General features: G+C 43.3%; 1 protein-coding gene across 1 annotated transcript in view; it reads left to right on the top strand.

The window, feature by feature from the left end:
• Positions 1-14,432, top strand: part of EZH2 (enhancer of zeste 2 polycomb repressive complex 2 subunit) — a 378,737-nt gene that overhangs the window by 218,690 nt on the left and 145,615 nt on the right. The window contains 1 exon segment of the mRNA XM_033930316.1: positions 9,310-9,412. Within this exon segment, the coding sequence (XP_033786207.1) occupies positions 9,310-9,412 (103 nt within the window).

Raw genomic sequence — 14,432 nt, 5'->3', positions numbered from 1 at the left:
GGAGAGATGCTGGTTGAAAGGGTAGTTGAGAAAAGGAGAGAGGGTGGATCTGGGGATGGTGGGGCCCATCGTTGCAGCTGCGGGGATGGAGATGAAAAAAGGAAAGATGCCAGACCTCCGGGGTAGGGAAGGGGAAGACAGAGATGGAAGAAGGATGGTTAGCAGGGAGAAAGAAGAAAGAAGGAGATCCTGGCAAGCGAGTTATCAGAAGACAACCAGAGCCTGGGACCAACATGATTTCAATAATGACCAGACAACAAAAGGTAGAAATAATAATTTTATTTTTTGTTCTGTGATTACAATATGTCAGATTTCAAATGTTTATCCTGTCAGAGCTGGTGTTTTACAGTGAGCGTGAGCTAGGATTTAACAAAGAGAGGAAAAGTCTTTTTTGTTCGTTTATTTCCTTTACACCACAGTACCAGAGTGGGTAGGAGAGAGCAAAGAGCATGAAGAGGCTATAAAAGGGGTGTAGAGGCTATAAAATAAACCCACCAGGATATCTGAAAAAACAAAAACCAATTGGGCAGGAAAATCGAATCGAAAAATCGATTCAATAGGCTGAATGGAATCAAAAATTTTTTTTCCTGAATTGATCTATTGAAGAAATCTGCAACTATTTCTGTGCATAAAAACAATTTTATCTCTGTTACTTCTCACTATTATTTAGAACAAAATGCCAGAGGTAAAATTGTTTTTATGCACAGAAATAGTTTGTTATATAGTTATTGGGCACTATATGTAAATGAATGCATAACCTGTATGTGCATAAGTTTATATGACCTCACCAGAGGTATTCCTGGAAATAGGCCAAGGGAGGGTTAGCATTTGTACACACACTTAAAATATTTATACAAAATAAAGTCATGAGAATGTGTGTACTATTTATTTTAAAAAAATTATAACTCCAATATTCACAGTGGAGTATATGTATATATTTCTTAAAGGCAAAGCAACACATAATTAAACATTTCTCACTGTAAATATCATCTGGCTAAAGAGCAAGTTAAATGCCATCAAAAGTTTGCTGCAATAAATAAATGCCTTTTTTGTCTTAGAAAATTGGTCTACTTTATATGTATAGCTGTCGCATAAGTTAAATAACAGCAAACTAGGCACCAGAACAAGAAACTATTTCACCTGGTGCGACAGCTCACAACTCCACCAGCTTGAGACCCCAAAGGACAACCCAACAAAATCAGCGCTCAGGATCTAGCAGACTTCTTTCTCAACAAAATCAAAACTGTACAATCAGAGATAGCCAAATCAATCTCCACCGAGGCACACATGCTCAGTACATCTCAACATACCCCTGAACCCACCAAAGCAGACCAAATCTGGACCTCATTCTCCAATCTGTCCATCCCTGACACAAAAAAACTACTATCCAAACTATCCGTGCGTTGCAGCTCCCTAGACCAGTGTTTTTCAACCTTTTTTGGGCAAAGGCACACTTGTTTCATGAAAAAAATCAAGAGGCACACCACCATTAGAAAATGTTTAAAAATTTAACTCTGTGCCTATATTGACTATATATAAAGTAATTCTCTTGAATAGGAATCAAATAAACACAAAAAAAGTATTTTATAATTACTTTATTATGAAATATTAAGTAAACAGAATATTGCAAAATTATAAAATACTTTATTCAGTGCGAAACCTGGGCCTGTTTGGCTGAACACAAAGCTGATATTCTGGCTGGAATCGTAGCTCTTCGTCAACAGCTCTCAGTCTCTCTCTGTATTTGGTTTTTATAGCATACAAAAATAGACAAATATACCCTCCATCCTTTTTATTAAACCACAATAGCAGTTTTTAGCGCAGGGAGCTGCGCTGAATGCCCAGCGCTGCTCTTTACATTACATTACATTACATTAGTGATTTCTATTCCGCTTGTGCCTTGCGGTTCTAAGCGGATTACAAGTTAGAAGACTGGACATTTCCAGTAGCATTGCAGTACATATAATCAAGAATGCGTTAAGTTACAATTGTTGTTCTGGACTTTTCCAGGATAAATTGGTAGTAGATAGTAGATAGTGATAGGTTGTTTAGACGAATAGAGATAATATTGTCCGGATTCTGTTGTTTAGACGAGTAGAGATAATACTGTCCGGATTCGGGTGTTGCTGGTGGTGGTGTTTGGGTAGTCATGAGAGCATTTTCTAATACTTTTGTGAGGTTATGATGATGGGAAGTGTTTTTTGAAGAGATGAGTTTTGATTTCTTTTCGGAATGCTTTAATGTCTATTGATTTGGTCAGTAGATTGGTGATGGTAGTATCGATCTTTGCTGCCTGTGTCGCTAAAAGGCTGTCATATAGTTTCTTTCGTCGTGTTCCTTTGAGAGGGGGGTGAGTGAATAGGCTCTGGGTTCTCCTTAATCTGTGTGAGAGGTTACGGTGTAGTCTGTTGTTTAGGTAGCTGGGTGCTGTTCCATGTATTACTTTGTATAGTAGACAGTAGAATTTGAACTGGGATCTTGCTTTTATTGGTAGCCAGTGTGAGTCTAAGTATGCTTTGGTGATGTGGTCATATTTGCCTAGTGAGTAGATGATTCTGAGGGCTGTGTTCTGAACTGTCTGTAATTGTTTTATCATGTAATTTGGGCATGATAGGTATAGGCTGTTACAGTAATCTACAATACTCAGTACTAGGGATTGTACTAATAACTTGTATTGATCTTTGTTGAAGAATTTTCTTATTTTTCTTAGGTTACGTATTGTGAAGAATGCTCTTTGGATGATTTTGTGGATTTGAGACTGCATTGTGCAATTTCTGTCTAGTAGGATTCCCAGGATTTTGAGTGTGCTCTGCATTGGGTACTTGATTGTATTTACTTCTAGTTCTGTGAGAGATGGTTTTTTTTCCCTTTCCAGTAGTAGGAATTTAGTTTTTTCCGAGTTCAGTTTTAGTTTATGACTTGACATCCATTTTTCTACCGTTTCCATTATCATTTTCAGGTGGTTTGTGGATAAGGGGTCTTGAATATTAAAGGGGAGGAGGATAGTTATATCATCTGCGTAGCTGAATGATACTGTGTTTAGGGCGTCTAGGGTTATGCCTAGGGATGCTATGAAGAGGTTAAATAATATGGGTGATAATGGTGATCCTTGTGGTACTCCACATGGGTTTGACCATGGGTCGGATATGTGCTCTTTTGATTTGACTTTGTATGTTCGTGTTTTGAGGAAGCTTTGGAACCATTTGTGAACATTACCTGAGATTCCTATTGCGTCTAATATCTGGAGTAGTGTGTGATGGTCAACTAGGTCGAATGCCGCAGAAAGATCGAGTTGAATGAGAAGCAGCTTGTTTCCTTTGCTGAGGTGTTGTCGGGCAATGTCTAATAGTGATACCAGTAGAGTTTCTGTGCTATGGTTGGATCTGAATCCAGATTGTGATGGATGTAGTATGTGATGGTCTTCAAGGTAGTTGGAGAGGTGTTGTGCGACAAGGCCTTCTGTTATTTTAATGTATAGAGGGATTGAAGCGATTGGTCTATAGTTTGCAGGATTATCTATAGGACCTTTGGGATCTTTTAGGATAGGTGTAATTATGATTTCTCCTAATTCCGGTGGGAAATGACCTTCACTTAGTGTTGTTTGAAGCCATAGTGTGAGGCTAGCTTTAAATTTGGTGGAAGCTGTTGCTAGTAAGTATGAGGGACAGTTGTTCAAGTCACATGAGGATTTGCTGTATTTTTTGTAAAGCCTGTTCAAGTCTGACCATTGTATCTTTGGGAAGTTTGTCCATATCCTGTCTGCTGGGATTGCTTCATCCGTTTTGGGATTGATTCGTATTTCTTCTATGTTGATTCTTGAATTGTTGAATGTGGATCTGGTTGTGATGATTTTGTGTTTGAAGTGATCCGCTAATTGGGTGGCTGTGGGAGTTTGGTTTCCTTGGGTGGCGAGAAATGGTTTGGTATCGGTGAGATTTCTTAAGATGTCAAAAAGTATTCTTGTGTCTGGTTTTTCGGTGCTGATGAGTTTGGAGTAGTAGTTTTTTCGTTTTTCCTTCAGTTTGGTATTGTATTGTTTGATTAGGATTTTCCATTCATCTTTGATGTGGTTGTGTTTTTGTTTTTTCCATGACCTTTCTAATTGTCTGCATTTTCTTTTTAGTTGTAGAAGTTCGTCGTCGAACCATTTATTAGATGGTCTGTCTATTTTGTTTTTGTTTTTTATTGGAGCAAGTTCGTTTAGTGTAGATTCACTGAGGGTCCGCCAGCTGTTTATGAATTCTTTGGGGTTGTTGGGGTCGATTTCGGGGTCGACTGTGTTCCAGAATGTGTGAGGTTCGATTTTCGGTCTGAATTTGATGAGTGTTTTCTTTGGGATGGGTTTGTTGTTATTTTGAGCCCAATTGATGGTGAATGAATATTTGAAATGGTCTGACCATAGAGTAGGGTGCCAGGACCCGTTTGAGATGTAGATGTTTTGTGTGTTTTGATTTGGAGATGAGTAAGCTGCTATATCAAGTTGATGACCTTTTTCGTGTGTGGGTTCTGGGTTGAGAATTTGATAGGATAAAGTGTTGAGGTATGAGAGTATATCTGTTGTTTGTTTGGATGATTGATCTTCTAAGTGGAGATTTAAGTCTCCGAGGATCAAGTTATGTGTGGAGGAGAGTGAGTTCTGGAAGATGAATTCTTCAAGTTCTTGTTTTGAAGTGTTCCATTTACCTGGTGTAATGTAGCAAATAAGACAGTTCAGGTTTCCATTGAGTGATTTGTCAGATATTTGGCAGGCTAGCAGATCAAGATAAGGGGTGGAGTGCTTGGTTAGTACGTCGATGTTGAGATTGTTTTTTGTTATGATTGCTAGACCTCCTCCTCTTCTGTTTTCTCGACATACTACTTCAAGTTTATATCCTTTGGGGCAGAATTCTGTGATGCTTGGATCTGACTCAGAGGTGAGCCATGTTTCGGTTAGGAAGAGACAGCCTAGATTGTCTTTGGTCAGCCAATCTTTGATTAATTCTGCCTTTGGGCTGACGGATCTGATGTTCATATATGCGCAAGCAATTGTAGTGTATTTTGTGGTTGGTGTAGTGGTTGTATTGATGATAGTTCTTGGTGAAGTTTGGTATTTTTGTGTGTTTGCGTTAGGTTTTGGTGGGGGTCTTTTTCCCCAGATGGTGGGGATGCTGGCTTGGCTGGATAGTGGGCATGGAGTTAGTGTTCTAGTGGTATGCAGTTTTCTGGTATGTTGAACAGGTCTGTGTGTTGTTGTTAGGATAGGGATGGTTTGTATTTGGTAGCCTGTGGTTTTCCATTTTGCTATAAATGTGGCAATTAGTATGAGGGCAAGAATGAGGTTGTGTGTACGCAGTGCCATTTTTTATTTTTATTTTTTTTTTATTTTTTTTTAAATTTGTGAAGATTGCGGTTTGGTAGTTATTTGAGTTGGTTGTGAGAGTGGATGTATGGGTTGTGTTCAGAGTTCGCTGGAGAGGTGGTTGGAGAGGCAGGGGTTCTAATAGAGAGCAGAGTCCTCCTACTTGCACGGCGTCGGGCGGAGGAAGGAGGGACAAGATGGTAGAAACTTCCTCCTTCCTCTGCCTAGGAAGTCGCTGGGTGGGGGAGGCTTTCGGTGGCCCTCAAGGGCTGAAGAAAAAGTCCGACTCAGAAGTCGGTCTGCGTTCGGTGATCCGCGGTTGCTGGAGCGGCAGGGGCTCTAATAGAGAGCAGAGTCCTCCTGCTTGCACGGCGTCGGGCGGAGGAAGGAGGGATAGGATGGCAGAAACTTCCTCCTTCCTCTGCCTAGGAAGTCGCTGGGGGGAGAGGCTTTCGGTGGCCCTCAAGGGCTGAAGAAGAAAAATCCGACTCAAAAGTCGGGCTGCGTCGGCGATCCCCGGTGGCTGGAGAGGCAGGGGCTCTAAGAGAGAGCAGAGTCCTCCTGCTTGCACGGCGTCGGGCGGAGGAAGGAGGGACAAGATGGCAGAAACTTCCTCCTTCCTCTGCCTAGGAAGTCGCTGGGGGGAGAGGCGTTCGGTGGCCCTCAAGGGCTGAAGAAGAAAAATCCGACTCAAAAGTCGGGCTGCGTCGGCGATCCCCGGTGGCTGGAGAGGCAGGGGCTCTAAGAGAGAGCAGAGTCCTCCTGCTTGCACGGCGTCGGGCGGAGGAAGGAGGGACAAGATGGCAGAAACTTCCTCCTTCCTCTGCCTAGGAAGTCGCTGGGGGGAGAGGCTTTCGGTGGCCCTCAAGGGCTGAAGAAGAAAAATCCGACTCAAAAGTCGGGCTGCGTCGGCGATCCCCGGTGGCTGGAGAGGCAGGGGCTCTAAGAGAGAGCAGAGTCCTCCTGCTTGCACGGCGTCGGGCGGAGGAAGGAGGGACAAGATGGCAGAAACTTCCTCCTTCCTCTGCCTAGGAAGTCGCTGGGGGGAGAGGCTTTCGGTGGCCCTCAAGGGCTGAAGAAGAAAAATCCGACTCAAAAGTCGGGCTGCGTCGGCGATCCCCGGTGGCTGGAGAGGCAGGGGCTCTAAGAGAGAGCAGAGTCCTCCTGCTTGCACGGCGTCGGGCTCATAGGCTCCCTGCGCTAAAAACCACTATTGCGGTTTAGTAAAAGGTGACCATATTGTAAAATATAGACAGCAGATATAAATTCAGAACTGTGCATAGTAAGTGAAGGGAAGTTTTCATCTCTGGGAATTTACCCAGTTAACTATTAAGTTATTTGGGCAAATTCCTTTGAAAACTGTGGTAATACTGCCTCCACTTTGCTAAATTTAAAATAAAATCATTTTTCCTACCTTGTCTGGTGATTTCTGGTTGCACTTTCTTCTTCTGACTGTGCATCCAATCTTTCTTCCCTTCTATCAGCCTGTATGCTTTCTCTCCTCCACACCTCATTCCCTTCCCCAACTTTTTCTTCCTCTCTCCCTGACCTTTCTTTCTTTTTTTCTGTTTCTCTTCTTTCCTTCTGTTTCCCTGCCTGCCCCCTTTCTTTCTTTCTCCCTGCCGTTCCCCAAGCCACTGCCGCTGCCATCGGGGAACAAGACCCACCAATGGATAACAGGCCCCAAAGCCGACGCCGACGCATGCTCTCCCTGACGTCAATTCTGCAATCGGAGAGGAAGTTCCGCCCAGCCAGGCAGCGATTGGCTGGCCCGAACTTCCTCTCCGACTGCAGAATTGACGTCGGGGAGAAGAAGACTTATCGGCTCGATAGATTAGATCGCTAAGACAAAGTGAGTCCTGGGTGATCGACTCACTTTGCCTTGGCGAGCTACTGGCGCCCCTGCCTCGGGCCCCCTGTTAGCTCCGGGCCCCTGAATGCAGGACTGGTAGTACTGCCCTGATGGCGGCCCTGCGCCACACCAGGCAACATCTCGCGGCACACTAGTGTGCCGAGGAACAGCAGTTGAAAAACACTGCCCTAGACAACTGTCCCTCTGACCTCCTCACTGCTTCTCCTGGACAAATCACCACCTGGATCACCAACTTCCTCAATAACTCCCTAAACCAAGGTCACTTGCCAAAGATAATGGGAAAGATTACCCTCACCCCGCTATCAAAATCACCAAAGGCAGATTTCTAATTGGCTTCAAATTATAGACCTATTGTCGGTATACCCATTTTCACAAAAATCATTGAGACCCACGTAAGTAAACAACTCACAGTTTACATGGAACAACACTCATGCCTCCACCCTTCCCAATTCGGATTCCGTCAACAACATAGCACAGAGCTTAAACTCCTCACCTTAATCAAAAAAACCAAACAACTGCTCAGCACAGGACACCAAGCAATACTCCTCCAATTCGATATTTCAGCAGCCTTCGACTCAGTTGCCCACCATTTACTACTAATAAAACTATCAGAAATAGACATAACAGGCACAGTGCTAAAACGTTCTCAGATTTCCTAAAAAACAGAGAATATATCGTCAATAAGAGCAGAAAGACCTCCAACCCCTGGAAAGCCTTCTGTGGTGTGCCACAAGGCTCCCCACTCTCCCCCATCCTAGGTAACAACACATTCAAAGACAAAAGCATAATGTCATAGCAAATGCCATTTTTCTCCTTATTCCCATAACCAAAAATCAATTAGACTTACCCAACAAAATCTCACACAATATAGAAAAAAATCCAAAATTGGGCAACAACCAACAAACTGAAGCTAAACACAACTAAAACCAAAGTTCTGTACTTCCACACGGCCCAGCAAACGACACCTACAAGCATCACCCTTCGATCAGACGAAACCCTCTCCATAGATGAGTCCTCCAAAATCCTAGATTGCATACTGGATTCCACTCTAACCATGGAACCCCAAATATCTAGTCTCCGAAAGAAATTCCTCTACACCCTGAGACAATTAAGACTAATCAGACCTTACTTTCACCAATACCACTTTGCCTTAATCGTCCCTCCTTAGACGGCTCTTATCTTTCCCAGCCAGTGGTGCAGAGATTAGGAGCAAGACCTCCGCGCTGATCTCCGAATGGCTGCAATCAGTTCTCGCAAGTTGTGCAAGACCTGACTGCAGCCATTTGGAGATCGGCGTGGGCCCAGGTGGGAACGCGTAGTGCTTGCTTCTGATCTCTGCGCTTCTGGCCTGTGATGCTGCTGGCCAGGAAATATGCTGGACCACCAGGTACGACAGCAGCGGGCAGGTGGGTTTTAAAGATGCAGTGGTGGCGGGGGATTTGTTTTTTAAAAATATGCAGGGGGGTTAAAATATGCGGCGGTGACAGCGGGCTTAATAAATTTGTATCTTTGCTTCATAAGACGCCCTTACATTTCCACCCTCTTTTTGGGGATGGAAAAAGTGCGTCTTATGGAGTGAAAAATACGATACGTATATTTTTTAAAAAAATGTTCTAGACCTTAGCCTCTTGTTGCAGACTCTACCCCTCATTTTTTTTGTTGTTGTTTTGAACAGCCTTGTAGCTAAGCACTTCCTTATGTGGGAATATTGTGTCCTACTTTTCCTCTGAGTTAGTAGGCATTCTCTGTGGACAGCAGAACAATTATTCTCACATACCTACTCAGCTCCCCTAGGAGTTGTATTCTATCAGCTTTTATGTTAGACTTTCTGGTTCCACGTAGTGGCAGCAGGTAGGAAGGTGTGTGTGCATATTTTGCAAACACTTCTAGAAAATGCTGGGAAGTGTTCTGCCTGGGCTTTGTCAGGTGACATCACTGATATGTGGAAATATGTGTCCTGCTGGGTAACTTAACTTTATCTTTTACTGGACAAAATTACAATAGTATTTTGTAATAAATCATTCCTCTAACAGTACAAAGTATGTAGATTTACATAATAAAAAGAATAATTAGTTACTTTTACCTCTTCTATTTGCAGATAAAGAAAGTCATCCTCCACGAAAATTTCCCTCTGACAAAATTTTTGAAGCTATTTCCTCCATGTTTCCAGACAAGGGTACAGCAGAGGAACTGAAAGAAAAGTATGATTTTTTTTTTAACTTTGCTTTTTTATTGAGAATCATCAACATAGTAACAACAGATCAGAACATACACTAACAATGCAGGAGTTGGTTTTGTGAGAAAAACGTGCACCGTTTTGCAAGTTCCATTCTTATAGGGGTTCTGATTTTAGGTTTTAATTAAATACCAAAAATAAACCCTGATACAAAAAAAAAAATTTTTTTTATGCAACAGGACTGGCAATCTTGACCATCGGGTTAAACCCCCATTTGTTGTGAGAGTGGTAGAGAGCCCACTGTTTGTTTTCATGCTCAACTTCCCATCACTCTTGGATGAGCTTCTCCCTCCCAGTCTTACCCTCTCTAAGTGAGGAGTAGGGAGCTTATCTGTTCTGCTTGAGTTTAATCTTTATTTAATTTTTTTAATTTTTATTATTCGGTCAGAGGCTTTCGGTATGGCTGAGGATCCTGGTCACCCTGGGGCAAATCTGGCTGCAAGAAAATAGATTCTCGGGGCTGAGGTCTGTAGCCCACAGGCACATGCCTTGCATGATTTCTGTGTGGCCAGTTTGCATCAATAATTCTCAGAGCTTAGGATCTGTACCCTTAAGAGCAGTCTCACCCCAGGTTCATCCATGGTTGGCTTGAGTAGCTCGCTCCAGGTTCTGTTCGTAGTGGACTTGAGTGCAGACTGAGCAAATCCTGTGGCGGTTTATCCAAGATTGGGGCTGATTGCGTCTCTCACCCCACAACGTCATGCAGCTCCAGTGGGGGGGGGGGGGGGGGCTGAGGGTCCAGTTTCATGTCAGGAACTGGATGGCAGTCCGAAGAAACAAGCCATCCAGCCTTGTCTGAGGCAGAAATCTTCTCTCACCTCTGATCTGAGCCTTTCCTATGCAGCTGCAGCACAGCAGCATAGCACAGTAAGTAAGGTTATTGCAGCCTATGGAAAAAAAATCAGGTGTGTATGGAGGGGGGTCCTAAAAATAATTTTTGAAGGTTTCTGAGATTAGGGCTCAGGTTCCCCACCTCCTAAAACCTCTTCCCTATATTTTTTTAGTTTTCATTTTCATTTTTTTTCTCCATAGGTCGTTTTATGCACCAGAATTGCTATTACAGCAGCCATCTTAGATTTCCCGATTTTATTTTAAAAGCCTCCATTTGCCTCAGTTTGGCTTCATAGGCCACAATAAAACTCTCAAACCTCACTGGTCTTGCTGTCATATGTTTCATATATTTCAATAAAAAAAAAATACTTCAATTCTAAATCATCTTCTTTTAATTAAAATTAAACACAGCATTCTGCAGGGAGTCAGTTCATAAAGCAGCACAGCAGTGACGAAAAAACAAAAAAGTTACTTAGCTTGCTCTGATTCTCCTCTGTGCTCCAACTGACCTTTCACAAACACATCCAGCGGTATTCACTATATCCAAACCGTGGAAGCCAGCACAGAGATCCTACAGGATCATCCCTGTTTCACCATACTGGCTTCTTCAGGAATCTTCCACCATCCAATCCAGCATAGAGCAGCAAGGAACTTCAACTGCCGAGGCAAACCAGAGGTAGAAGATATAGTGAGCCGCATCGACAGGATCATTGACAGCGTGGAAGAGGAAGATACGACGATGGTGATCCATGTGGGGACAAACAACATGAGCAACAGGAACTACAGCAGGGAAGCACTGAAGTACCAGTTCCAGATGCTAGGAAGGAAGCTGAAGACCAGAATGCCAAGGTTAGCGTTCTCAGAGATCCTGCCAGTACCCAGGGCAGATGAGAAGAGGCAGATGGAGCAGCAAGCAGTCAACACATGGATGAGGCGCTGGTTTGAGGAAGAAGGATTCCACTTTGTGCGCAACTGGATGACGTTCTGGGGGAAGAGCAAGCTATATAGGAAGGATGGACTCCACCTCAACAGAGACGGAACGAGGCTACTTGCAAGCAACATCAAGCAAGAAATTGAGAAGTTTTTAAACTAGGAAGAAGGGGAAAGCCGACAGTCGACCAAGAGTCGATGGTTCAGGAAACGGTATACCCAGAGGATACCATGAAGAAAGATTGTGAGGAAGAATCACCGGATCATAGGCAAAACAGAAATCCTGACAGATCGAAAGGGACACAAGAGGGAAGAAAATGCAAGAAAGTAACAGGCCGCAAACTCAAGTGTATGTACACGATCGCAAGGAGCCTAAGGAATAAGATGGGAGAATTGGAAGCTATGGCACAAAAAGATAACCTTGACATCATCGGCATCACGGAAACATGGTGGAATGAGGAAAACGTCTGGGACACTGTGCTATCGGGATACAAGCTATCCGCAGAGACAGAGTAGGTCAAAAAGGTGGGGGGTATTGCCGTTTACATCAAAAAGGGAATCAATTCCGGAGAGAGCACACCGGAAACGAAAAATAAGGTAGAGTCTCTATGAGCCAAAATTCTGGGAACAAATGGAACGGAAACGAAGATCGGCATCTACTACTGACTTCCAGGACAGTCCGAAGAAACTGATGGAGAAATGACGAATGAGATTAAACGCAACTGCAAGGGAGGCAACGCAGTTATTATGGGCGACTTCAATTATCCGGGGATAGACTGGAACCTAGGCACCTCCGGCTGAAGTAGGGAGACCAAGTTCCTGGATGCTGTAGTCGATTGCTGTAAGCGATTGCTTCCAGGAACAACTTGTCAAGGAAAATACGAGAGGAAATGCATTTCTGGACTTAATTCTAAATGGACTATGAGGACCAGCACAAGGTGTAGAAGTAGAAGGGACACTGGGAAGCAGTGATCACAATATGATCCACTTCAACCTGGACACGGACAAAACATCGATCCAGAACGATGGCCACGCACTGAACTTCCGGAAAGGGAATTACAAAGGGATGAGACTCATGGGGGGGGAAGAAGATTAAGAAGAGGATAAGCACTGTAAAAACGCTAGAGCAAACATGGTCCCTTTTTAAGGACACAGTCACCGAAGTGCAAAATCTATATATACCGCATATCACCAAGGGATCCAAGAGGAAAAAGAACAAGGAACCGGCGTGGCTCACTGTAGCGGTGAAGGAAGCGATCACAGACAAGAAGACTTTGTTTAAGGAATGGAAAAGGTAAAAAAACCCAAAAACTGGAAAAAGCACAAACATCAAAGCAGGTGCCATAAGGTGGTAAGAGGGGCCAAAAGAGGCCACAAGGAAAAAATAGCCAAGGAAGCAAAAAACTTCAAGCCGGTCTTTCAATATATTAAGGAGAAACGATTCGCGAAGGAAGCGGTGGGGCCGTTGGATGACAATGGAATAAAGGGAGTGCTAAAGGAGGACAAAGCCATCACCGACAAACTGAATACATTTTTTTGCGTCTGTATTTACCGAAGAGGATGATACATAACATACTGGAAGCCGACAGGCTATACGCAGGAAACGAAGACAGGAAACTGACAGGGCTGACAGTCAGTCTAGAAGAGGTATGCAGGCAGATTGATAGGCTTAAAAATGATAAATCCCCGGGACCGGTTGGCATCCATCCAAGGGTAATCAAGGAACTGAAAGGGGTTATAGCTGAACTGCTTCAACTAATAGCCAATCTGTCAATCAAATCAGGTAAGATTCCGGAAGACTGGAAAGTGGCGAATGTTACGCCGATCTTCAAGAAAGGTTTGAGGGGAGATCTGGGAAACTACAGACCGGTGAGTCTGACCTCGGTATCGGGAAAGATGGTAGAGGCGCTGATAAAGGACAGCATCATTGATCACCTTGGCGGACACAATCTGATGAGGACCAGTCAGCACGGCTTCAGCAAAGGAAGATCTTGTTTGACGAACTTGCTGCAGTTCTTCGAGGGAGTAAACAGGCAAATAGACAAGGGTGAACCGGTCGACATTGTATATCTGGATTTTCAGAAGGCGTTTGACAAGGTCCGGCATGAACGACTACTTCGAAAAATTGTGAGCCATGGAATCGAAGGTGAAATACTCACATGGATTAGAAACTGGTTGGCGAATAGGAAACAGAAAGTAGGGGTTGAAGTAAAAGGCTGCTACTTTACCTCAGGCCTGATGTGATTTAAAAAAAAAACCCAAAAATAAAAATAAAAACTCCAAAAAGATTACATTGTATATACCAAAGCAAATAACTTTTTATTCTAGTAATTAGTATTATAGCAGTATTTGTCAAATCAGAAATAATTTAGTTTGGACATATACAATGGAGAGAAAATAACCCTCATACCAACAGTGTCGGCATCTTTCTGTAAGCATGGCACAGTTTCTCTAAAGAGACTCTGCTAGAGCATGGGGGTTTTATACAGAAAGTATCTCTTTCTAGTAAGACTTTCCCCTGGCATCACCCTATTGAATAAACCAAATGCCTATCTAACTCCCTCTCCTAGTCCATGCCTCCATTCTTCCCTGGGGGGCCCTGGACAGGCATAGCTTCTAGAACTTTCTTCTTGAAGTTTCCATTCTTCACACGGGTACAGCATCACGTTATCAGTTCTTAGGTTCCCGGATGGAATGTTTTTGCTGACTTGCATCTTCCTTTCAGCACTGTTCATTGTCTTTACAGCACTGTTTGGTGTCCTTGAGAAACTCTTCACAGCAAGAAATCTAAACACTCACATGCCACATATTAGCATCTCAGCATCTGAACTGAAACCAGTTTATACAAGCCCGTGACTTTAACAGCTTCAGCAAAATGTAGGACTAGGTCTTACAACCTGTAAAAGTCTCTCATAGGCTCCTGTCATCTGTCTCAGGGTAAATGGACAATACTCGGACTGGAAAAGCGTCACGAGTGGAGTGCCGCAGGGTTCAGTGCTTGGACCCTTGCTCTTCAACATATTTATAAACGACCTGGAAATTGATGCAACAAGCAAGATGATTAAATTTGCAGATGATACGAAGTTATTCAGAGTAGTGAAGACATAGAAGGATTGCGAAGACCTGCAAAGTGACATAAACACGCTCGAGAAATGGGCTGCGACCTGGCAAATGAGGTTTAACGTGGATAATTGTAAGGTGATGCATGTTGGTAATAAAAATCT

Source organism: Geotrypetes seraphini, chromosome 2 (assembly GCF_902459505.1).
Source record: "Geotrypetes seraphini chromosome 2, aGeoSer1.1, whole genome shotgun sequence".
In the NCBI taxonomy this organism is placed as follows: Eukaryota; Metazoa; Chordata; class Amphibia; order Gymnophiona; family Dermophiidae; genus Geotrypetes; species Geotrypetes seraphini.
This window is presented reverse-complemented; position numbering and strand designations above follow the sequence as displayed.